The sequence below is a fragment of the Gambusia affinis genome, linkage group LG17 (assembly GCF_019740435.1).
Source record: "Gambusia affinis linkage group LG17, SWU_Gaff_1.0, whole genome shotgun sequence".
In the NCBI taxonomy this organism is placed as follows: Eukaryota; Metazoa; Chordata; class Actinopteri; order Cyprinodontiformes; family Poeciliidae; genus Gambusia; species Gambusia affinis.
The window spans coordinates 15,716,784-15,742,364 of record NC_057884.1 but is presented as its reverse complement, the minus strand read 5'-3'; the positions used below and the strand labels follow the sequence as shown (position 1 = coordinate 15,742,364).

Sequence of the window (25,581 nt, the reverse complement as noted above, 5' to 3'; positions counted from 1 at the left end):
ACACTCAGCAATCACTGTGCAATTTATAATCAAGTACAACCACTTTCCCTTTCATTCAGCACAGTTAACTAAAACAAGCACAACAGCTCTGTGATGAACTTCGTCCTCAGTGCAACTGTTTTATGGAGGTGTTAATTGGACTCGGTGCTCATTTCGGGAAGGCTGCAGTTTGGCGTTTCCAGCTGCAGTTGGACATTTTCAGGTGTGACTGAAAAATGTATTTTCTCACTCAGTTGGAAAAAAGTCTCATAAATGCAGGAAGTAATATATGAAAAATCTGAAACAATCTGAAATCAAAAATGAATAATAGAAAAACTAATATTCATATTTTCTTATCAAAATGATCAGACTTGACCGATGCAGCTCTAAGTGAGGATATTTAGATTGCGTGTCCCTCGTGATTACATCAATAAGACAAGCAAACAGACAAACGGGATATATTTCCATCTCATGTAAAAAAACTAAAATATAGTAAATTATTGTGTAAGATGACTCGCAATTAGAAATTCCCGTAAGATAATTTAAGAGTGAGAGATGTTGCATACAAAGGCAAATTTTATGCTGTAGAAAAAAATAGATTAATCATTATATCTGTTTTGATTCTAATTTAATTTTTTTTATATTGTCACATTTATATTATTAACTTAAGTGTATTTATTTATCTAAGTTGTTATGTAACCATAATTTTTCTGTCCTATTACAATCGTTTAAAATTGGCTGTTGTAGCTTTTTCACAAACTCTTGTGAATGCAATTCATATTCTATTAAATATGAAATATGAAAAAAGTAAGACTTGACAGTAATAATTGATAAATATGTAAGATTTTTTTAAGATCAGAATGTTTAAGAATATTTACTGATTCTAAATAATTATTTAAAGCTGCATCAGCTGTATATTAAATATGTTATATCACAGCTTGAAGAACAAGCTTCAATACGAGCAGAACTTGTTTTGCATCCTTCACGTTTACATCAGTAAGAATGACAGCGATAGAAACAAACACGTGGTTATATACTTATAAAATGATAAAAAGAAGTTTCCACAATCAAATATTACTTCAATATTTTTTATTCTTTATTTTTTATTGTATCGCTTAAGAGAAACACCATCAGTGAGTTATCTTTTTACTCTTTGACAATATTTTTTCAGTTCCTCCATTATCAACAGAGGAGTTGAGATGTATTTTGCATTTAAAATGTATTCCTATTTTAGCTTTTTGAATTTATACTTTTGTTTTCTTTTTATTTATTCATTTTGCATGTTTCTTCTCAGCAATAAATCTAATCAATTTGTTCCATTTATTATTATTATTATTATTATTATTATTATTATTATTATTATTATTATTATTATTATTATTATTATTATTATTATTATTATTATTATTATTATTATTTGCCAGAATAATAAATGTAATGCTATGCATGGAGCCTGTGTGTTGGCATGTTTTGCACCACCAGCTTTGTCTCTGGCAGCATGTGTGTGCATCTTTTTTGGTGCATTCAGGGGGAGGGAGCATTCAGTGGGGGCAAGAGGGTTTGTTGGCAGGAAGACATTTTCTCCTCTTTCTGTCTGCCCCTCCTGTTCTGTTATTTGCCCCTGTGCAGTGTGACCCTGTGCCCCATCAGGCAGGCACGTCCCATTTGACATCTGCCTGTTTTCGGGGGTGGGGAGGGCTGAGGGAGGGCGGTGCCCATATGGAGCTTCAACGCACCCACCCCCTCCAAACCTAGCATTCCCCTGTCCGTCACACGCATGCATGCGGCTTCAGCACTTCTCCTGATGCCTGCAATCTTTGTTGCAACTAGTATTTACTTGAACTCATACAAATTCATATATTTATATGAATTCTTAGTTTGACCATGATTTTTTGAAAAAGATTTTGTTCTTGTTGCTGCCTGTGCAGATGCATAAGCTGAGATCTTATGAGTTTCACTCTACTCATCTGTCCTAGTGTTGGAGTAGATGAGCAACATGATTTGTTATTTATTGTTAATGGAAACGTGGCTGTTGTTGAAAAAGACATAATAATTTTTTTTAATCACAATTTCATATTAAACCCTGCAATCTTCCTAGTTAGGCAAGTTTTAAAGAGCAAAATTGCTGCTATTTGCTCAATTCCAGAATGACAAGAAATCAGTTATTTGAGTTTTTTGTTTTTACTTTTTCTACATACAAACATTTCTGTCTTTAAAAACATGAGAACGTGCTGCTGATGATGTAGATTTTTAAACTTGTGATATGTTGATCCAATATTTGAGTTAAAATTGGATGGAGTTTACATCCACCTCAGACGCATTATTGCCCTGAGTAACATCAAATTACGTCCAATTACACATAAGAACAAACACAATAGTAATTTTCTGTCATCACACTAGCATTCTTTCTTTTTGGAAAGAAATGGGTTCCGTTTCCCAAAACAATAATGTGTTTTGGTGCAAAATGTGTGTTGATCCCAGAGCCACGTCAATGCTGGATGGTTCATATTACATCATCTCTTGATAAAAATGTATTTAACAGAGACAGTGCAAAATTTGGTATAACAGCAACATCTATTCAATTTGGTAATTTATAACAAAAAATGAGGCATGAACACATAATGCCCTAAAATTTAGTAGATAAAGTATATGCATGCAAACATGAACTTGAAAAAAAAAGCTCGAATTTCTAACTCATCCACTTTTAAAAACACTGACAAAATTTTTAAGAGAATTTAGATGTTTATATTTTGAACAACTTACATCACAGAAATGGATTTTATGTATGCCAGGAATAGCCTTTCTTTTGATGTGTTGTTTATAGTTAGGACTTATTTTGTTTAATTTGAGGTTTAGTCTATAGACATGACAACTCAAATTTGGTGAAAAAAATAACCGTCTAAAATGTATCTGATATTTGGTGCATTAGAGGAAAACAGTACAGCAGTCACACTATTGAGCAGCTAGAATCTTGTATCCAAGAGAAATTTGCATACTTTTCCAATTCCTCTTGCTGAACAAAAACAATTAGCATCCTCAGTTTCCAATCTATTAAATTAATCTAATACTGTTGATCATCGCACAGATGAACAGTAACAAGAACTGAAATCAAGAGCTTTCAGGTAGCTCTTAGTCAAGCTAGCTAGCTAGCTAGATAGATAGATAGATAGATAGATAGATAGATAGATAGATAGATAGATAGATAGATAGATAGATAGATAGATAGATAGATAGATAGATAGATAGATAGATAGATAGATAGATAGATAGATAAATAGATCACTGAACAGTGAGTGGTTAACCAGACATGAAAAAAACCCCTTTCATTAGCCAGAAAAAGTCCCAGAGGTACCGTGTTTTTTCCAGCTGTGAGTAGCAGATTTGTTCTGCTCTCCCCCTCCCACACCTGTTTCTGTAGACTGCCAGACTCTCCTACACATTTTTCTTGCTTACAGGAGAGTCTGTCTGTGAAGTAATATTAATTTGAAGAGGAAGTCAGATAATGTCAAAATGTCAAAATCATCATATATCATGTTATAGATGAAATTTCTGTATCTGAAATTGAACAACAATAAGAATGATATTTGCTTTCCAGTTCAAAATTAAGTTACATCAAATCTGTTTTTTCAGCATTATGTTTAAGTGTAAATACAGTGAAGCTGTGCTATTTATGCTTATGGTGAGAATCTCATACTAGGAGTGACTGTATGGGTTTAAATGCCCCTCTATATATGCACCATTCAGTAGCACTTTCTCTGTCGAGGCCTGCTGCCTCAGTCTGACAGGTGGTTTCTGGTAATTCCTCTAGTTAAGGGGCTTACAGTGAATTAGGTTGTTAACACACAGTGTGACACAGATGTTGCAGCAATATTTATTTATTACAGCAGAGAAAATAAGGCTTATATAGGGTTGGAGATTATAGTGATTTGACTGAATCTTTTCCCATCCTACTTTTAAGCTCCATGCGATTGTAGCTAAGGCGAGGTTTTACATGCAGGCTGATGGGTTCAAGGCTAAAACATTGTCATATTGGTAGAAAAAAAAATAAGACTGTTTGCAAAACATATTTGTCTACATATTTGTATGAAGCATATGCATTATTAAAATTCATAATTATCCTTTTTAAATGTTATTATTTTGTTTTATTTTATTTTCATCCAGAAAGAATAAATTTAGACAGAACTCCAAACTGTTTAAGTTAGCACACATTGGTGTTTATAATACAACATACATGTACACAGCAAGGTACATGAGCAAACAAACAACATACATTTGTATATATGTAAATGTGTGTGTGTGCCAAAGTGTGTGTACATGTGTATCAGTGAGTAATTATGGAGAATAAAGGCCCGCTTGTACAGAGTGAAACTGTGGGGTTTGAAGTGAGATGGGAGATGATTTTCTGTTTGGCTGAGCAGGCTCAATAGTCCCATTCAGCTAGTCCCCTTACTGCCTATTGTCCTCCCACCACCAGTCCGCCACACACACTCACAAACACACACACACATGCATGGATGTGCTGGATTTGAAGTGGAGGCCTAGGGGCGAGAGAGAGATGGGGAGAGAGCTGTCATAATGGTGAAGTGAGGAAAACGGGGGGGAGGGGGGGGGGTAGATGTGACATCATCCAAACGTCATTTTTTCAATCTTTTCATATTACCATATTGATCTGTAAATGTACAAAATATGCATCAAAATACATTTTGATGCTTAAAAATCTATAAATAGTTATTTAGGGCATATTTTTGCTTAAACATAATGTCCCATTTTCTCACTATAGGACACCTCTTGTATGGTGGTTAACCAGGTCCACATGACATAAGTACGTCTCTCACCACACACACACACACGCACACACACACGCGCACGCATAAACACCAACAGGTCATTCAATAGTCTGTCCTGGCAGAGGAGGACCTCACACCCATCAGGGGTTAATAATTGTCTGCTGCTGGTTTGCAGCCCATTAGGACATTGATATGGCTGCTTCTTTTCTGCCACCTGGGGAAAGGAATGTCCCGATTCCTACGATTGCCTGTGTGTGTATGTGTGTGTATCTCGTCTGGCAGTGTGCTGAGTGGTCAGCTACACTCTGTGTGTGTATGTCATGGAGAGGTCATTCAAAGCAGAGTGGGCCGGAGTGTCACACTGTGTAGAGAGACAGACGGTGGAGGGCAGAATATTCTTCAGGTCAGTCGGTCAAGGGTCACTGAACACAGAGGTGAACGCTGCATTACTAGAACCACATATGAGTCATCCCAAATAAGACCTCAACAGCTTTTCACAGCTGTTTGAATGGCAAAATCCACAAGAAATCAGTAAAACAACTTCTGAAAACCCCATTCAACATGAAATCAGGCATAATTGTGAAATAAAAGGAAGCAATTTAGCATTTTCCAAAATTTTGGTGAGCATTTGGCTCACTAACCTGGACATCCTTTCAATTGATACTCCTGGAAAAATTGAGCGAAACCTTTAGAAGTCCTCTAATAAGAGGGTCCTTTGTGAATTTTTTCTAGACTGTAGATTACATTACAGTATTGGAAATTTTCTTAGTTAGATGATTCTGAAGTCTTTCCACTTTTTGTGCTTTTTAGCTAACTTACATCCATCCATCCATCCATCCATTATCGATACCGCATATTACTCATTAGGGTCATGGTTAATGCTGGAGGCAATCCCAGCTGGCTTCGGGCAAAGGCAGAGCACACCCTGGACAAGCCGCCAGTCTATCACAGAGCATTTTTAGCTAGCTTCCTAAACTAAAATTTTCACTGAAAAGACTGAATAAAAAGATCACATTTTATGCAATTTTGATAGCCTAGTGTATATTATAGTAAACATCTTCACTTACCAACATGGGAAGAGTCCTGAATCATGGAAATAGCTTCAGCAGCTGTGTAGAATGTTCGTCTCCTTGAATCATCTGCCATCTTGAAAAACTTCTAAAATTGCCTAAGTCAATTTGTCTGGTGACTTAGGCAAAATAAAACTGCCTAAGTCACACTCTTGACATAGGCAATTATACAAAAAGGGTAGAATGGCATGATCTGTTTAGTTGAGGATGTTGGCAATTTTACCAGAGGTGGCCAGCATCATGAAGAGATGATTTAGGCAAAAAAATCATTTTTGAAAAAAAAATGACTTAGGCAATTATTTTAAGAAGGTGACGATATGATACTTTGATCACAGTTAAGTGGCTAAATCTAAAATTATCCCCAAAAAAATCAATTACTCTTAAAACATTAAGATAAATTTTCTTTGTGGTGGACATCTTGAACAAGTAGTTAAAGAAATTTAAGATCCAATCAGGATGGAGGATTGACAGCCTCAGCCTCTTACAGGCAGCTGAGGAAATATAAAGACTAGAAAGTAATGCATTTGTGGACAAAATCCTCCTACCTACCAAATCAAATCTTTTTTTTTTTTTTTTTTCTTCTTGGAGTTTGGATGTTATCTTATGCAGAAGGTCATGTTCTAAAGTATAAGTGGAGCAGTAAATTCACAGTGAGCTGAAGAAATTCAGAGCAATAAAAAGTTATTTCTGCTGTCTGTATGGCAGTAAAATTAAAAATAATTGCTAAACAGATGAAAAGTTGAAGTATTTGCTGTAGTGAGAAGCAGCTGAAGCTGTGGTGGGAATTTTATTGTCAGATTTGTGGTGAGTTCAGACTGTCGGAAAGTTTTCTGCAGAACTAATCGAGGTTATCGCTTCCTCTCTCTTCATGGGAACCTCAGAGTCTCTCTTTCACTGCTCTCTTGGAAAACAAACTCAAAGTGTCAAAATGTGTCAGGAACACTGTTGAATTTGCACTCTTCTATGTGTGAGTCTCTGAGAACAAGACAAAGTGAATTCCTCTTGCTATCTCTGTGTGTTTGGTTGTTTGGCACCTCTCGTGCAGCGTGCACCAGGTGAACTGGCCTGGTACGGAAGGTCAGCTCTGTGATGTCACTTCCCCTTCCTTTCCGGATATTCCCAGCATTCTACTGCCAGCAGCCGGGAACTCTGGGAACCGAGAACAGGAAGCCTGGCTCGTTCACCGGAGAGAGAGCTTGCAGTGGTGACTTTTTCAGCTCTGAATGACTCATCATTTGCTGACTAAAGTCACTGCATGGGAACAGGAATCAGAGAATCATATACCAGGAGGATCGTGTTTAGTTTGAAGAATATCGCCACCTCCTGGTCTTGACCTTGAATAGAAGGCTGTCTTTAAAAGCTTGTTGATTTCGATTGAGAGCATCTTTTTTTGCTCTTTGTTGATTCTCTCTTGACAGGATAAATAAACACAAACACTCAAATTACACTTTAAAACCCCCCCCAAAAAAACCATGAAAATTAATTTTGCACATTTTCCCTTTTTAAACAGAAAATATACTTCTGCATTTTTACAGAACAGAAATAAAAAAAAAATAGAGTGTAAAGCACACATTTTGACTGCTTTGTGCATTAAAACAGATGTCGAAAGGAAAAGGAGGCAGCTTAAACATGAAAGATGTGGCATTTTTGCAGATAGTTTAAACATGTTGATTTATAAATATATATAAACTGAGAGGATTTGACAAAATGCAGTTAATTTGGTGTCCTGCCAACATTTTGTCATATTACATTCATACATCCATTAGCCTACAACCCTCATGTCAGTGCAAGATTAATGGGTAGTTGGTGAGTTTCTCCAGCGGCCATTGGGCTAGAAGCAGGACACCCTGGACAAGTCACCAGTCCAACACAGGGCAACAGAAAGACAACTAACCATGAAACCAAACATTCATACCTAAGGACGATTTAGAGAGACCAGTTAGCCAAACATGAGAGAGCACTAGCAGCATCATGTGTCCCAGTTTTCCCACCTTGCATAGCTGTTTGGATGTCGAAGGTATGAAGACTTTTGCACAGTATTTTCTGTATAAAGATTAAATCCAAAATATATGAAGAAACAAACTAAACTAAGAAAGCTAAGAATATTTGCAAATATTGACCAGTTTTAACCATGATCTTTTTCTTTTGAAAGACATCAGATTTTTATTATTGAAACTCCTGCTGTTAAAAAAGTCCTGTTCCATTTGTATCTGTATGGCACTAATGTAATGTAAACTTGAACCTTCTGTTACTTTGAATGCTGCAGGGACAAACAGAAATGCAACAATAACGACCCACAAAGTATTGACTTTTTATTGACAGCTTGACATGATTTAACATCAGAGCTGATTTGCTAAGATGTACTTTTGTTGTGCACCTTGTTTGATTCTGTTTCATAAGTCGTCTCTGTGAAAAGAGATCTGGAGAGCAGCAGCTCTTCCTCGGTTTGCTCAGTTTGACATCAGCAGGCCGTCTGCAAACAGAGAAATACATTAAATGTTCTGAATAAGGCTTTCACTTTATGACATACACGTTCATTTGGTTTTTGTTGCATTGTTCATGAATGAATGCAAACTCTACCAAATTGCACATGATTAACATGTTCAGCTTTTTTTTTTTTTTACTGCAAAACGTGTATCTGGGATGATCTCCAAACTGCCTCACCGTCTTTTATCACCCCGCAGTACTCTTCACACTCTGCCTTAGTGTAGAACTTGTTAGCATTGGGCTGACAGAAGCCCTGTTTGTAGGGCATGCACACTCCAGTGGACGGGTCGAAGACCCAGATAGCTGGTTGACCCGTGCAGGGCTGAGGAGCCATGGGAAGACGGCACACAGCTGGAGAATCAAGTAAGTTGAACCTCGATTAAATCCTTCTTATTGGTCAAATACCAGTGACACATTCCAAGCAGAATGTTTTTATCTTCTCACCCTCTGTGCGGCATCTCTGCAGACACTCTCTCTCTGTCACAAAGTTGTTCTGGTTGCCTAAACAACCGCCAAACTGGAAGAGCTCGCAACTCATTGAGGAAGAGTTGTAGAAGTAGCGATTAATCAACCCGAAACACGGTCCAGTGTCCGGAGCGGCGTTACATGCCACTGTAAAGACAGACAGAGAGGGCGTGTGACTCCTTCAGATATTATAAAGGTACTAAAGTGATGTTTTAATGTAGCTCAATTCTCACTGGTTCCATTGAACAGTGGTGCTTCGATACCAGAGCCCTCTGGGTCGTCAAAAGTCAAAGAAGAGACAACATTTCTCCTCACCCGCTGCAACACGGAGAGACAAAACTAAGTCAACATCAATAGAAAGGTTGCAAAGCAAACTGATTATGTATGTTTCTACGTCAAAATCATCATATTATCTATTTACCATGCAACTGCATGTTTTTAGATTTCAAAAAGTAAGCCATTGCTAAGAGCACAGAGCATATATTTTTTTCCTCTAGAAAAGAATATATCAGGTATTGTGAAGACCTGGTTAACATTTTGTATTACATGCACTTTACTAGTATTTTAAAGCTACTGAATACAAACAAATCATCAAAAACACATTATTTTTATATTTAGCAAATAGAAAATATTTTGGTTTCCTGACTCGCATAAAAGATTAAATGTTGTCCAGTTAAAAGTCAAACAGTGATGGAAAAACATCTGATAAGTTTTTAATACAGTGGATGTAAAGATCTGGTTTTAACCATATGATTCTTAAGGGTGGGCATTTATCCCATAATTTATAGTGATACATTTCTTATCATACAAAGATTTTGATTTGACATTATCATGATAAAGTCCACATAACGTTAAAAAATCCAAAAACTGTCTGTATTGTCGAGTATATTTACAATATTTCACCACTTTTTAACAAATTGATAATAAAATTAAATGCACACATTGTAGGGATTTATATCCTAAAATATCCTAAAGAAGCTTATTACAGTTTTTTCAAGAGAAACAATGGCTATTGTTTCTCTGTTATGCAGTCAACTAAAAATGGTAGATGGTTGTGGATGATTGGTTCTACCTTAGGCTCAGGCTGAGACTCAGGCTGAGACTCAGGCTGAGACTCAGGCTGAGGCGTCGGCTCGGCCACCTTCTCTCCAGGAACACAGTCGCCTGCACACAGAGAAAATGGAAACCTTTTTCATATATGACTGAATCACTTATAGACAATACGTACAGATTTTAAAACAGTCTCTGTTGGGACAAATACTGTATGACGCATAAAATATTGTTTTTGGTATTTAGCATATGTTTGCATGTAAATACGTTTGTCTACCTTTGTCCTTTCCAATGTAAATGGCGTCGTCACCCATTCCTTGCTCTCTGGCCAGAGTTTTAAAGTCCTCCAGGATCGTTGGTCTCACAGACTTTGTCCGACCTACAGAGAACACATAACAAGTATTTTTTTAATTTAATTTTTAATTTTTTTTTACCAAAATCACCACCTGCACTGTTACAGTCCAGACGGATCGCAGTCAGTGCTTATAGGGATTATTTATGTTCTCTATTAAATTGCCTTTCTTTTACTTTCTTTCATATTCTGTCTCCTTGTTTGAAATGCTCTGCTTTCTGCGCTCAGCTTTCCTGTTTTCCTTATTTACATTTCTTCATCTTTACTGTCATGATCAGCCCTCAGAATAAATATTTAGTTTCCTTGTCAGATTTATTGCTGTTTCTTCTCTGTCAATTTGAAACTTCCATTTCTGCCTCATGCATTTTTGGTTTTGTCTTAGTTAATATCTTCCCCAGCTGCCAGCCATGTTTCTTTCCTAATGATTCTGCATTCAGTCTTGCTTAAACTCCTGTTATGTCCGTTTCTGAGGTACCGCAATAATGTTCCTGGGTCAATTTGACCCGGGGAGTGTTTAATCATAAAATAGCGTCGGAAACCAAAAAAATCCTCCAAAACATTTTTGTATCTGATTATTAACTCCAATACTAGCCATTTCCATCAATATTTGTGCAAAGATGTTTCATTATTTTTCACAAATAAAGGATCAATGACGATTTACTCATTTGGACATAAACAATTTAATTTATATTTTTTATGTCCACTGAAAAACCCTATACACAAAAATCAATAGTTATCTTTGAAATTGATTTTTTTGTAGATTTTTTTTATATTACATTTAGATTTTTTTTTCAATGGGTCATCTTTATAACTGAACTTGAGGCACTTATACTGTTCTGAGTCAAATTGACTCGCTGATTGAAATCAAGACAAATGAGTCATGCAGAGAGTATTAATGTTTTCCTCCACTTCTACTGAGTGTCACTCAGTGTGGGTGGAGTGTGCCCACAGGAACAGAAAAGGTTCCTGTCAAAAGTTGTATGAACACCTGCTTTCTCATAGCTTCCTAGTGAAGTAAAGAGAATAGTGAGAAAGTTTGCTTGGGTGCGTGCAAGTGTGCATGTACGCGTGTGGTGAAATATGGTTCATAGTTGCAAGGAAACAAATAGAATTGGACATTTTTTGACCATTTTTACCTTTCAACTTGACTGCCCGGTCAAATTGACCCGAACATTGTCTATGCAAAATGTAGACGCAGCGAGTGGTGCAAATGTGTAAAATGAACCATTTTCAGTTTATATGTAGAGTGCACCTATTAAGACAAATAGAAAAAGTTTCATACAGAAAAAAAGATTTTCAACTATTTTATTTTATTATTTTTTTTACATTTTTTTAAACGTTAAAACGGGTCAATTTGACCAGCAACATAACAGGAGGGTTAACCTCCATTTGATAAACACTTTTCTTAATTTTCAACATGTTATCTTTGAAGTATTGTTAAAAATGTACCACAGGAAATCCACATCCTACGTCTATTCACGTTTGGACTTCATTAAAGAGTATTTGGAAAAAAATATATCAATAATTTCTGTCATCTGTTTTCCAAAGGTGACTCTATGGGAGGTGAAAACTCACTGTAAAGCTTGAGTGAGATGCTCTTGTCTCCTGTTGATCTCTGCTTGCTCATAATCATAATGGCATACTCGTTGTAGTTGGTGTGAACAACATAAGCATCCACATCAGCTCCCCACTCTGCAGAGAGGGAGAAAATGTCCAACAAGAGTTATTTCCTCAGGTGATCATCAGAGGACAATCACAAAATTAATAGAGAGTAAAAGTGAGACAACATACTCGCAACATGGTAGAAAAATCGTCCTGGTGTGGAGGTCAACTCATAATCCCCAGTTCTCTCTAGGCATGTTCCCCGTCTGCACAAAATACACTTTAATTCAAGAGATCAAATCAAATCAACAATTAGTAATCAAATTCCAGAAAAGTACCATTTGTAGTGCTTGCTAATGTCCCAACACAGAAACATCTGAGAGAGTCCAATTGCTGAGCCCAATTGCTGAATTTTGCTTAAATATTTTGTTTTATTAAATTGTGTTATTTTAAGAGTCATCTGTGATTATCAAATGTTGCATCTGTTTTTGTGAATCACTGTTTTCTCCGATTTTATTGCGACTTTATTCATAAAAGTTAAGAGAGGATTGACATGATGGTTTGTCTTGGTAAGTTCATACATTCTGCTGTCACTTCAATCATACATTTAATTTGTGTTTCTCCAGAAATTTATATATATATATATATGTTTACATATATTAACATTAATATATTTCAGTATATTTCGACATCCAACTTTTTATATTTTGACTTGAGCCAAGATTATTTTTTTTTTTGATACATCGATTATACTTGACTGTGTCCCAGTTTGAATTTTTGAAAGCCTTGGCAAACATTGATGTTGGCCTTGATCGTCAAGCAGACGAAATTCAAATGTTTTGCAATCTGTTAATTTGCACGTGTTTTTCTGACTTCCTGTGACTTTAAACACAAATTTCCAATTCATAGAAGACATTGAAAAGTGAACAAATGATAAACATTTGCTGATTGATAAAATAGGTGATTTTTCAGGACTCTTCTGTCCTTTAAGTCTGAAATATGACAGTATTTTTAATCCAACCTGAGAGCAGTTCGGGTCATTTCGAGCTTTCCATCTGTACTGCCTTTCTGCAGCACCAGCTTGCCAATGGCCCGTTCTCCGCTGTAGCGCTGCATGTAGGGAGATGTACTCGCCTTCGCAACATCGTACCATGTTCCCAAAAACTGTCATGAAGAGTTAACAGGATTGTCATAAAAAAAATAGAAAAAACAATGCACAAACAGAAAATATAAAATCACACACTTAAGATATTTTGAAAGATTTTTAAAATGCAACCAAACTATAAAATATTGTTTCAGCCATTCAGCCTCTTCCCTATGCATATTTCTTCTTAAAAAAAGCTATGGCATTTTTTATTTTAATGCCTTTATGCCGTTATTTGCCTATATAAAATACTCCTTAAGTATTATGAAGGACATGTAAGGCAAGAAACACTAAAACAAGAACTAATAGCTCTACATGTGCTCCCTTGCTTTTATCTTTAGTATTAACCAGTTTTATTTCTTGCAATTATACTTGATGATTCAAATAATCTTGCGAAACTTAAAAAGGTTCTCCTCTCACCTTGCTCTGATCAAAGTTCTCCTGTGTGCTGTAAAGAGGATCTGGGAGAACAGGGAGTCCGTGGAGAGTCCCTATCCATCCCAACATCAGCAAAGAAACCAAAGCCACAGATTTTTGCATCTTGTCCGAACTGTGTCCACTTTGGTCGAACCTTGTCCTGTAGGTGTGCAGCACAATGACACCCCTGCTCTACTGCTGAGAACGGGACTGCACATTGAACTGTGAAGGACTCAGGATATAATCACTCCCACAGCCCAGCTTCCAAAAAACACAAACAAGTAAAGGAGCAAAGTTCTGTCACTCTGTTTATCTCTGCTTTAGTTTGATTTATCACAAGGGGCAGTGAACCACTCAAACATTGGACTTCAGAGATGCTAAAGTACTGGCAGATCAATATGTGCTATTATGTGAGCAAAAAAGAGAAACAAGGAAATTATGTTTATTTAACTGTTTGGGCATTGTATTAAATAAACTAGATCCAGAATTTTCATGCATGGTTAGACTTTGGTTTTTGGGATGCAGAAAAACTTTGTTTTTCATGTATATATTGACAGTACTGTCACATCTAGAGGCACAAATCTGGAAATTTTCTTATGTAATAGTTCCACGTTTGTAAAAATGTTTGCAGAATACAACTATGCCTGCTTTCATTGAATCATTTAGCATAATTGCAAACAGACAAAAGTGTGCAGATACATTTTTTAATAAATTACAATACTTTTTTTTTTTTTTACAGGTTTTCTTTTTACTGGTTTTAAAGTGGTCAGGAGTTTGTTTATGAGTTGGCTTGTTGAGTTTTAATATATTGGGATTTCTACATTATGGTGTCATCTTTTAAGGTGAGAAAAGTTCATTTCCATTTGTCACAGCACCTCCTACTGATCAGTAAGTGAACATACTGGTCATATCAGGTCAGTTGTGGTTACTGCCTTTTGAAATCTTTACTTTGTCAAAGATCCAATGTAACAATGTGAACTTATCACAACTTATCAATCTGTAAACACTTCTTACCATTTTCCTTTATCAGTGGCTTTTTTCTCACCACTCTTCCACCAAAGACAGGTTTACAGTACACATGATTATTGATAGATTCTGCAACCTGATCGTAAGATCTCTGCAGCTCCCATATAGTGTGTGCTTCGTTGCATCTAGTCTGGAATATTGTTTTCTAATCTTACCCAGCTTCACTCTTTCTGCTGTGTTCCTTGGTCTTCATGAAGTTGTTTGTTCCTTAACATGAGATCGTCACTGAACAGCTGGATTTATGCAGACTTAAATTATATTTTGGTGTTTCCCTGCTAACACTATCCATCTGCCTGCCAATGTACGTTTAAAGCAGCTCTACACTAGCTGTACTCCAACATGCTCTAACTCAGCAGCTCAACGTATGAAGTTGAAGTTGAACTTCTACTCAACCAGCTCATCAGAACAATGTGTCATTGAGTTATATTACAAATATAAAAAGACAGATATACGAACAAATAATTCTTTATTATGGTATTTTTCATCTTTCGTTCTAACAGTTTGAATTTTGACACATTATGATAATTTATGCACACTATTAATACTACAAAAAATAATACTAGTAATAACAACAAAATAAAATACTTTTTTTTTTTTAATCATTGTGTAATTGTATTATGTCACAGACAAGGACTGTAAATTAATTTAGCTGCTTCAGCACAGTGGTATTGTTGACCACTTTGGTTCTTTCTAAATTAAAATTGGGAGAAAATCTAAAGTAAACAAAAGTGAACATGTATATTAAAAGATGCAAAAACATAAAGTTGGAGAGATTGTGAGCTGGATCAGAAATCCAATCTAAGACAAGGCTTCTACTGTGTGGGTTGACCATTTTCTGTTACCGCTTGCTGTTTGAATGAAAGTTTCACAACCAGAGTATAAAGATGTGCACCACCAAACTTTCTAACAATGAGTTATTTGTCACCTGTTCAGACATCATTTTGCTTATTCTTTGTAGTAATATTCTGTTTGGAGATCTGAGGAACAAAAGCCTGAAAAAAAAAAAAAACATTACTTGTGTTAATTTAATAATTTATGATTATTCTTATGTCAAATAGAGAGTCATCAGCTGGTTCATCATAGTGGGACAAAGCTACCTGATGGTTAGCAGTTTCCTCCATCATTTGTTTACCTGGAAGACAGTTACCTGGAAAGACAGAACCCCCCCTCCTAAATCTCTTTAAATGAAAACATAAAAAAAAAAAAAAAAATTTTACGAGAAAAGTAAATACAGAAATAGAAAAATGTAAACAGAATACTTCTTTTGAAGGTGCTTTAACAAATCTGAGACAATACTTCTAATCCAGTGAAAATGTAAAATCTTAAAATGGCCAGAATATAAAAACATAGCTTGATAATTAATAAATCATGCTAACATGACTAGAAAATAATAATAAAAAAAAACATTTTCATGCCAAAAAACTGTGTTTGAAAAGAACCAGATATCAGAAGTACCTTTGTGTTGATTCATGATAGCAGCATTTTCACTAATTTCATGGCGTCTGATGAGTGCTTTAAACTGATCAAGAACAGGAGGACTAACACTCATAGTTCGACCTGAGAAGGAGACATTATGTTACTCTTACATAGGAGATTATTTGAATGACAAATTCTCATGTTGCATTTTGTTTCTTTTTTAAGCCCAAGATGGCTGCTGTTTAGCTATCTCTCCTACTGATGAATCAGATGAGAGAAACGTTTAGATTTAGTTCCTTTTTGGCTAATTTTTTAAAAATAAAATTAGAATGAAAAGGTAGGCATCATATTGAACACAGCACAAACCAAACATATTCAAAGTCTTGAAAATGAAGAGTTTCATCTGGTTTTAACTGTAGTAGTGATTTGGTTATTGAATCATAGGTTTCTTTCTCCTGGTCACTCAGTCAGAGTCAGAGTGCCATTCCTCTGTTGACTTACCATAAAGTTTAATTATGGTGGTTTTATTTCCCGATGGTTGCTCTGTGCTCAGCTGCAGCATCAGAGCGTACTCATCATAGTTTGTGTGGATCACGAAGGAATCAACATCGGCTCCAAATCCTGCAGAGAGGAACTTTCATTTGATATCCGAGGAACCCTTTCATAGATTTTCACTGAAAAAAGAAAGTACACCCTCTTTTAGGACTTTACATACGAGAAACTGCAAAACCTTGAGGTCTTTAATTGTTTAAATCATAAATGGACAAAGCACAAAACATATTCTAAAGTGTTCTTATTTATTAAACAAAGAAGATTTTAGAAAAGCCATGTGTGAAAACTTAATGCACACTCACTGTTTACAGTGTATTTAGGAGAAAAGGTGGGTGTTAATACTCTGCGAAACAGAGTTTTGGAGTTTTGCTGGTTTGGAGCACAGTGACAGCGAAGATAGCCCATTACTCTAACACAACTGTCAATCTTTCCAGGATAGGAAACCCCTGCAAGTTTATCTCAAGGTCAGACCATGTGTTGCTTAAAGAAAATGCAAAAATCCCAATCTGTACCTTGTTGCATGGTCTACAGACCCCAGGTCTCAAGTTATTTTCTAAAATGAAGAGAGCAATTCAAATCAGGTGTGCAAAGCTGCATCTGAATGTACCATAAGACTTCTGGATCAATGTCCACAGGACAGGTAATACCAAAGGAAAGATTTGGGCATAAAGACCAACGTCATGCTCTCAGTGCATATTTATCAGAAAAACTGCAAAACACAATGATGGTGGAAGAATAAATCAGGTCTGTTTTGCAGAGACAGGACCAAAGCACCTTGCAGCTGTTGAGTTGATTGAGATTTAATCAACATGTCAAAATGTTCCAGAGTCAAATGGGGTGAAACTGAGTCACCAACAGCACAAAGACCAGAGACACGGCAGCAAATCTGTAGAGAAAGGCTGACAAAGGAAACAATCAAGATGTTTGAAATGTACCAGTCGAAGTTCAGAACTAAGTCTGACTGAAATGCTAAATTACAGACTTCAAACAATACAAAGTTGAAGCAAACCTGTAAAGGAAATTGAGTCAAAATTTGTAAAAATGTAGCTTATAAAGTCTCACAAAACTAACTACAGAGAGTTTCTGCTACTGAATAAGGTAGTATACTATGTAAAAATAAATTTAAATGACAGATAGGATGTAGAGAAAGGTAGAAACATACTTGCAACATGGTGAAAGAATCGCCCTGGAGTGCTGGTCAAGCTATAGACTGTCAAAGTCTCCATGCAGGTGCCATTCCTGAAAGAAGAAACATTTTGTAGATCACACAAAAACTTACATCTTTTGCAGTTTACAACACATGAGAAACTGACTTGAAGGTGGAGGAAGTCATTGTAAAATTATGCTGAGTAGGAACATGCGTCAGGTCTAGCGCCACAATGACAGGGTTTCTCTTCTTGCGCTGCATGTAGTGAGGACAAGTGGACAGCACAGCCAATTCATACCATCGTCCTGTAAACTGAAGAAAAAATACACAGTCAGTCTACATCCAGCCATCTGCAGGTGAACTGATGAGATCAACATAAACATTTTCACAGAGGAGCTTCTAAATGTTTTAGTTGGAGAGAAAAAAAAAGGTTTTGCATAAACTCATGGCTAAAATGGGGGGAAAGAAGACCTGTTGTCTTAAACACTCACCTGCTCAAAATCAAAGTTCTCTATTGGTGTTACTGGACTATTTTCCATCACTGGGTCCATCTGGTGGGTCCATACCGATCCAACAACCAGTAGAGGCACCAGAAACACGACTCTCTGCATCCTGAAAATCTGTTCCTAAAGTGAGAACTGGCCTTTTCAAAGCTAGCCACCATGCTTTGCTTTTTGAATTCCCACCCCTTTGCTTTCAAAGATTGAGAGCGAAGGTCCGAGCATCACTTTATCTCCTTCTCATGTTCTGTACATTCAAGTGTTTGTTGTTCAGACTAATCAGAAATAAATCCCTGGACTTCAGAGTTTGAAACTACCTGTAAACATGCAACCAATCAATATCTGTTAGGTTTTAACCGCTGGTTAGTGGGGAAAAGGCTGGTTTGCTGCTCCTCTAAAGGAGGCAGGGTGTTGGGTAGCAATGCTTGAGCATATTTGAATCATATTGGTCCATCCTCATAGAGTTTCTACAAAAGCCTTCTGTGATATAGCAGTGACACATTCAGAGAAGTTTATAATAATAAATCTGCTTCTGGTCTGGATCTAAATGATCTACATACTAAATAATCTTTTGGTGGATGGACATTCCTAAGAGATTTGTCAAGATTAAATTTTTTTGAAAGTTTATACAGTAATTAAACCCTCGACATGCTCTTCTCTAGTGGCTGTCATTTTGATCCTGCTTCAACATCACACTACAAGACAGTATATCTGGGTGTCTGGAATTAGAAATTAAGTATTTATTGTAATTCAATGTATTTATTTATTTAAGCCACAAACAAATGCAAATTATCCTTCATAAGTAAGTACACATAAAATAATACATTTTTAATCCCCCCCCCCCTTAAATGTCCACTTCAGATTTGTTCAAAACTACTTCAGTTGATTTAAGGATTTTAACCCTTTAATTTCCAATTTAATTACTTTGGCGTTTATTATTTTCCACTGAATAAACATGTGGGTGATTGGAGATTTGTTGGTAATTAAGATCTTGATTATTTTAAAGATGAGATACAAAATGGACTTGATTTTTTAGTATATTTATGTATTGCAAGACGCTTCAATTGGGACCTTTGTGGATAAAAATGTTCCTTAGGCTTCATTTTTTTCTTTTTTTTGACATATTACTGCCGTTGGAGTGTAAAAACATGCATTACATAAAGTTGACTTTTATTTTGAAGTTGTGGTATTTGACAATTTGACTGTATTGCATCAGATTAAAATGTTTTCTAATTCTAGGACATGCTATGAAACTCTTGTATTCCGCCCCACCTTACCACTATTTACTTTATAGAATATAACTAGCTTTTTATATTTCATAAACAATGTTATTTCAAAGCACTGTAACACAAAGGGCAATCCAAAATGCTTCACAGGGAGAGTAAAGAAACCCAGATAAAAAAACAAATTAAAACATAAAAAACACATAAAAGCTTAAAAACATTAGACAGAATGACATAAAAGATAAAAAAAAACCCTATAAAAATAATACAATTTGAGTAAATGAAAAGAAAACAGAGAAAATTTGTAAAACAAAATCAACCCTTTGACCTTTGTAGGTAGGCTGCAGTAAACAATGTTTTCAGTCTTGATGTAAAGTTTCTGCACATCTCAGATTTTCAGGCAGTTGCTTCTGAAACTGAGGAGCACAAAAAGTAGATACTGATGGATTCAAACCCTGAAACTGTTTTTTTTTTAAACAAATTTCAAGTAATTTCAAACATTTATACAAAAAGGTTTGAGGAAATACAAGGAGATGTTATTGTTTTTTATTTAAATTGGACAGCAAAAATGAAAGAAACTGAGAAAATAGACTTATATGTATTGATTGCATCTCTATTGTTAATATTAAGCAAAACATCGGAATAAATTCTTTCGGCTTCCTCTGAGCTAAAAGAGAAGAAGAGAAGCAAAAATTAATTTATCACAAAATGTACAATATTTTCTTTGTTTTTACCTGTTTTAGGTAACAAACAAACATCTTACCTATTATCCAGATCCTGATGCTGGACAGTTGTCTGTTGATGAGACAATACAAACAAAACAATGACAAAGTTAGCAGGGCATTTCCACACATTACTTAAAAAAAATTACTTATATCATTGTACTTAAACTGCAGATATTTAGAGGATTTTTAATCAATAATTACCTGCTGGAGGAGGGGTCAGAATAGATGCTCTGGGGAAACCACGGGACAAAGCAAAGGCCTTAAACTTCTGCAGGACTTGTACTTTGGTTCTTGGTGAGCGACCTGTTCAAGCAGATGTAGGTGAGCTACTTTTACTCAGCAAAACAAAAAAATTTTCTAATTAAATTGTCTCTTTGGGTCTCACTGTAAAGCGCAGCCTGTGTGTACTCTCTGTGAAAATTCTTGCATTTGAGAACCACAGCATACTCAGTGTAGTTTGTGTCCACAACAGTGATGTCCTTCACCATGCGATGGCCTGAACAGAAAAACAGCAGTTAATTTCTTGAAAGTGTCTTGAAAAATAAACCAAAAATTCCTTGTTTTTTTTTTTGTTTTTTGTTTTTTTGCATGTGGTGGTATGACTTATTAAATCTGAAAATATCATATGAATGTTTATTCTATGATATGTGATAGGAAAAGATAAAAAAACCAAAAACAAATGAAACATAGGAAGAAAGTAGACTAATTAAACTATGTATTTGTAAACATTCAGTATTTTTAAAAAATCCTAATTTGAATTGTGTTTCTATTTGAATTTTGAAATTATACCACATTACACTGCTTCATATTTTTTTAAATTTTGTAGATTTTCATTGTGTTTGCTCACGTTCATTAATCTGAGTCTGAGTCTAAAATGTTTCTCAGTCATATTGTAATATTTCTTTGAATGACCTCCTGTGGTGTTCAGTGCATCTGAACGGCCTCCACAAAAACCCTCAACATTGGTCACTGCACTTTATGAATTTGTTTACTTAATCTTTGTACACATCTCAGTCTTTCCACACATGACTGGATCGTTTACTCAATAAGCTCATTGAATTACATCACGTATGACATTAAAGATATTTTTTGACTCATGCACCAGTTAGTGAAAGGAAATTTCTTGCTGGTGTAACTATTAACTTATTGGCCAGAAAATCTGATTTGGATTGTTTTGATTCCATCAGTCCCTCAATTTATTTGCCTCAGGGTAAAATTAGAAACCACTTACGGGTGCTGAAGTAGATGAACTGTCCAGGCACGCTTGTCTTGTTATACTGGTAAAATTTACGAATGCAGGCCACAGATCTGAAGCACAGAAAAAAACAATGAGATGTTTGCGCTGAATCTCAAGCAAGTTATGAATCACGCTATAAGTAAAATGACAAGACTGAATTGTTTATCCACTTCTAAATGTTCTAAATGTTTTCTAGCAATTCTTATAATAATCTGTAATTTCTTGCAGTGGCTAATTTTATCTGCCCTTTATTATTTGACATATTTGGACTCACAGAGCTTCCCACATTGTGAGGTTGACATTGCCACTGGGGAGTGTTGTGATGACGCCCATGGAGATCTTCACTTTGTCTCTTAAAGGGATAAAGCCTGGAGAGTCATAGGCGAGCCCCACTCGGTACCATTTACCTGCAAACTTAATGCGTGTGAAAACATGAAAATTTGATGTGAATGCAAAACCTAACAAAAACAATAAAGCTCATTCCAGGTAGAGATCTGGGAGAAAAAAAACAAAACTATATTAATCTGTTTAATCTGGACAACTAGTTTGAATTAATGGTTCTCCATTGGAATAAAACATCTTTTGCTAACAAATTCAAAAAAGTTTGCTTCAAAGTCTGTATAAAAGCAAATTTCTAGAAGTGTTAGAATAAACATATGATTTAATATAAAATATTTGCAACTTTCTTACATTGTGAAATCTCAGTTCAGAAATCTCACTTTCACCTAAACTCTTGGGGACGGAGGAAACCCTTGGTCTTAAAGTGATTTATAGCTCATTCTTTCCAAATATAATGCCTAGATCACTGCCCTTTTAACTGTTGAGAGTTTTTCAAGAGATACATGCAAAATCTGAAAACCTTAAAACATTTCAGTCCATGTTAATACCTTTTCATTAATACTTTTTGTCTTTATCTATTAGTTTTAAGTATTTACTTTACTGTTTGGTTCTATTTCACTTTTCACTTGGACTCTGATGTTGTAGAACAAATCAATCTAGGTTTTACTAATCTATATTTTGAGGCTTGTCTTAATCAATGATTCTAATTCATTTAAAATCCACTTTTTGTGTTTCCACAATTTTCATAACTGAAATATTTTAATGTAAAACTGTTTCACTGTGAAAAGTCCATGAAACATTTTACAACTTGAAATGATCAAATGAAGTCCAGAGTCTATATAGAAAAAAGGGAGTGAAATAAACATTTAGTTTGGAACTAAACAGACTTAAATATAAACTGATGTATTTCACTGCATAGTGCCCTTTATTGGACATCACAATAAGCAAATAAAAATTAAAGATAACATTAATATTTTTCTAAGCACTCATGCCACTCCTTTACTGAATGGCACCCTGGGTAGTGAGCCATCTAAAAACATCTGTAGAGTCCGGCTAGTGAACCATCATTTGACCAACGTGTGTGGAACCAGGGACTAAAGGACTAAAACGTGCAGGAAGCCGGCCCTTCATGAGAGACTTTGGACACACCTGATGTAGGATATAAAATTTACACTACTAAACATTATGTTTCATAATGTCTTGCTATACAGAAAGGTACTGATGGAAGTAGGTTAATATTTACATTTACAGGTGAAGATTTAACCTCACACAATCTCAGTGTATCAGTTTGGTTCATGACCATAGCGGATTACATGGAGCTAATGAATTATGTAAATATTTAAAAATAGGCTACAAATGATTACAAGATTATAAAAGTCTCAGTAGTTAGTAATTTTTCAAGTTGCAAACTAGCTCTCTGTCCTCTGGGGAGGGGAGAAGGTTTGGTGGGAAGACACTTAGAGCACTGTTAAGTATTTAAGGAAGGATGGTGGTATAGACTGACTAAAAATAATGTAGATGAGCGATGTTTATCATCATGAAGAGACGTGTTCTCAGTATAACAAGGTGCCTCTGAGCAGAGCCTGTCACACACACACAATCTTTTCATAGCTGTATTTTCTAAACAGATGGACAGACTCCCCAAATCCATTAACATAGACATAATTTTTTGTAACTTGATCTTGTGGAAAACTTGTTATTAAAGACATATTTTACAGATCTGAAACAATCTAATGAAGGCAAACAAATATTGAGACTTTTAAAACAATTTCCCTTTCTGCCACGTGGAATATCGTCCTGCATCACTCCACACCTGTTGTGTCACACATTAATCCTTATAAATAATAGCAGTTTTTTTGTGTCACCTGTCAGTAACTGTTCCTTAAATCTGACAATACTCACATACTATAGTAGATAACACAACCTCCTAAAGTACAATTAAGTTGTCAGTTTTACCTTTTCCAAGTTGAAATCCTTTTGTGGCTTCAATGAGTGCGCCATCGTCACACAGATCATCACCATGGCGACAGAGAGCATGGTCGTCTTCATGGCTGTGATAGGACACAAAGCTGCAAGATGAATATGCTAAAAACAAACAAATAAAAAGGTTTGGAACAATTTATCAGCCCTGAGCCTACAGCAGAAGTCAACAGACAGACAGAGACTGGCAAAGGCTCAGTTGATATTTACTTTGACTCCTGATCCGCCCACCTGGTCATCAGCCAATGGAGAATCAGAGAACAGAAACAAGTGTGGCTTGTGCAGAAAACCCCTGAGAAACACACAACACATAACAGCAGGGTGCAAGATACTGGCAGGGAGATTCAGGTGATGAACACAACCAAGTGGCAGGCATAGTGTACAGAAACATTTACAGATGATGGACTGGAACAAGACCACAAGCATCTGCACCTAAGGTAGTGGAGAATGCTGACTTAAGATCCTCTACTTTTAGGCCGACTGACAAATAGTTCAGACAAAACACATGACCTGTGTGTCCCCATGGAAGGAGAATGCCCCTCTCTTCAGTAGTGAATTTATTAGAAAGAGAATCTTTTTTTTTTTTATTTTAGGTAAATATGACATCTAGTGTTCAAGGGGAGAAATTGGTATTAAATCTCTAAAAAAACAGAGAAAGATGAAACAAACTGAAATCCTGGACATGAAGTGAAAGGTCACAATCAGACTACATAACAAAGGGACAAAAATGTTATATCTTAAAAAGAACTGAAAATAATATTTCAGATTGGGTTAGGATAAATATTTCATATTAATTAGGGCTTATTGGTTCCACAGGCCTCTGGTAGAAAAAGAGGAAGAAGAATCACCACCATTGAGAAGGGAATAATATATATACATATATATATATACACACATATATATATATATATACACACATATATATATATATATATATATATACATATATATATATACACACATATATATATATACATATATATATACATATATATATATATATATATATATATATATACATATATATATCCGAGATCAATAGAGACATCGGGGACAGCGCCTCAACAGACAGTGTGCTCAGTGAATGTCTCAAACAATGGGGAACAGAACCTGAGGTGCCGGAGGAACCATCATGGGAGGACAAGCCCCTGCATGGGATGTACCACCAACAATCAAGTGGCTGACATCAGAAAGTCCTACCAATGGCTGGAAAAAGCTGGACTGAAGGACAGCACAGAGGCCCTCATCATGGCCCAGGAACAGGCCCTAAACACCAGAGCAATTGAGGCCCAGATCTACCACACCAGACAAGACCCAAGGTGTAGGTTGTGCAAGGAGGCCCCTGAGACAGTCCAACACATAACAGCAGGGTGCAAGATACTGGCAGGGAAAGAATACATGGAACGACACAACCAAGTGGCAGGCATAGTGTACAGAAACATCTGTGCAGAATATGGACTGGAACCCCCAAGATCAAAGTGGGAAACACAAGGTAGTGGAGAATGACCGAGCTAAGATCCTGTGGGACTTCCAGATCCAGACAGACAAAATGGTGAGGGCGAACCAACCAGACATAGTCGTGGTGGATAAACAACAGAGGAAAGCCGTCGTGGTGGATGTGGCAATACCAAGTGACTGCAACATCAGGAAAAAGGAGCATGAAAAACTAGAGAAATACCAGGGCCTAAGGGAGGAACTGGAGAGGGCCTGGAAGGTGAAGACCACAGTGGTGCCTGTGGTCCCAAACTGGAACAGTGGCTACAACAGATCCCAGGAACAACATCAGACATCTCAGTCCAGAAATGTGCAGTCCTAGGCACAGCCAAGATACTGTCTACTCTGTATCTTCCATTTTTTTTTAATGGAAGATAAATTACCAAGTTACCACATTATCCAGCCCTACCAGAGGATGCTTGAAAAAAGTTGGGAAGTTCTTTGCTTTGAAGCCTCATTTTAACTCAGCACATCTAACAAATTATTAAATTTGGACAAATAATACTTTAACTACTTATTGTAAAAATGTTTGTCAGAAAGGCCATTGAGCCCACCGTTAATTAATGACCAAATGAAAAACAAACAGAAC

The 25,581-nt window shown here is 36.0% G+C and overlaps 3 protein-coding genes across 3 annotated transcripts; all 3 read right to left on the bottom strand.

Moving 5' to 3' along the window:
* Positions 1-8,135: 8,135 nt before the first annotated feature.
* LOC122819305 (alpha-1-microglobulin/bikunin precursor) lies at positions 8,136-13,809 on the bottom strand. The gene is made up of 10 exons (XM_044095933.1): positions 13,357-13,809; positions 12,814-12,956; positions 11,982-12,058; positions 11,766-11,882; positions 10,116-10,217; positions 9,861-9,952; positions 9,022-9,106; positions 8,768-8,935; positions 8,501-8,674; positions 8,136-8,309 (listed from the first exon to the last, which is right to left on the bottom strand). Exons 1-10 carry the CDS (start codon positions 13,474-13,476, stop codon positions 8,287-8,289), a joined length of 1,101 nt encoding a protein of 366 aa, XP_043951868.1. The 5' UTR covers positions 13,477-13,809; the 3' UTR covers positions 8,136-8,286.
* A 1,168-nt stretch (positions 13,810-14,977) lies between these two features.
* LOC122819306 (protein AMBP-like) lies at positions 14,978-18,294 on the bottom strand. The gene is made up of 7 exons (XM_044095934.1): positions 17,986-18,294; positions 17,661-17,806; positions 17,510-17,586; positions 16,297-16,416; positions 15,835-15,936; positions 15,477-15,526; positions 14,978-15,371 (listed from the first exon to the last, which is right to left on the bottom strand). Exons 1-7 carry the CDS (start codon positions 18,103-18,105, stop codon positions 15,309-15,311), a joined length of 678 nt encoding a protein of 225 aa, XP_043951869.1. The 5' UTR covers positions 18,106-18,294; the 3' UTR covers positions 14,978-15,308.
* Positions 18,295-18,737: 443 nt separating this feature from the next.
* On the bottom strand, positions 18,738-23,683 carry ptgdsa (prostaglandin D2 synthase a). The gene is made up of 7 exons (XM_044095935.1): positions 23,475-23,683; positions 21,454-21,593; positions 21,174-21,250; positions 20,328-20,438; positions 20,144-20,245; positions 19,981-20,012; positions 18,738-19,884 (listed from the first exon to the last, which is right to left on the bottom strand). Exons 1-6 carry the CDS (start codon positions 23,565-23,567, stop codon positions 19,984-19,986), a joined length of 552 nt encoding a protein of 183 aa, XP_043951870.1. The 5' UTR covers positions 23,568-23,683; the 3' UTR covers positions 18,738-19,884; positions 19,981-19,983.
* Between the last annotated feature and the right edge of the window lie 1,898 nt (positions 23,684-25,581).

What these genes read in the sequence shown, in the direction of transcription:
- ptgdsa (XM_044095935.1), bottom strand. Translation starts at nt 23,567, where the DNA reads ATGAAGACGACCATGCTCTCTGTCGCCATGGTGATGATCTGTGTGACG. An exon ending in CTCACAATGTGGGAAGCTCT is followed by an intron (nt 21,251 to 21,453) that starts GTGAGTCCAAAT and finishes TCTGTGCTTCAG; the next exon opens with ATCTGTGGCCTGCATTCGTA. An exon ending in CACACAGGCTGCGCTTTACA is followed by an intron (nt 20,246 to 20,327) that starts GTGAGACCCAAA and finishes CTGCTTGAACAG; the next exon opens with GTCGCTCACCAAGAACCAAA.
- LOC122819306 (XM_044095934.1), bottom strand. Translation starts at nt 18,105, where the DNA reads ATGCAGAGAGTCGTGTTTCTGGTGCCTCTACTGGTTGTTGGATCGGTA. An exon ending in AGAACTTTGATTTTGAGCAG is followed by an intron (nt 17,807 to 17,985) that starts GTGAGTGTTTAA and finishes TTTTTTCTTCAG; the next exon opens with TTTACAGGACGATGGTATGA. An exon ending in ATTCTTTCACCATGTTGCAA is followed by an intron (nt 16,417 to 17,509) that starts GTATGTTTCTAC and finishes TCCTCTCTGCAG; the next exon opens with GATTTGGAGCCGATGTTGAT.
- LOC122819305 (XM_044095933.1), bottom strand. Translation starts at nt 13,476, where the DNA reads ATGCAAAAATCTGTGGCTTTGGTTTCTTTGCTGATGTTGGGATGGATA. An exon ending in CATCTCACTCAAGCTTTACA is followed by an intron (nt 10,218 to 11,765) that starts GTGAGTTTTCAC and finishes TGTTCTCTGTAG; the next exon opens with GTCGGACAAAGTCTGTGAGA. An exon ending in TTACATTGGAAAGGACAAAG is followed by an intron (nt 9,953 to 10,115) that starts GTAGACAAACGT and finishes CTCTGTGTGCAG; the next exon opens with GCGACTGTGTTCCTGGAGAG.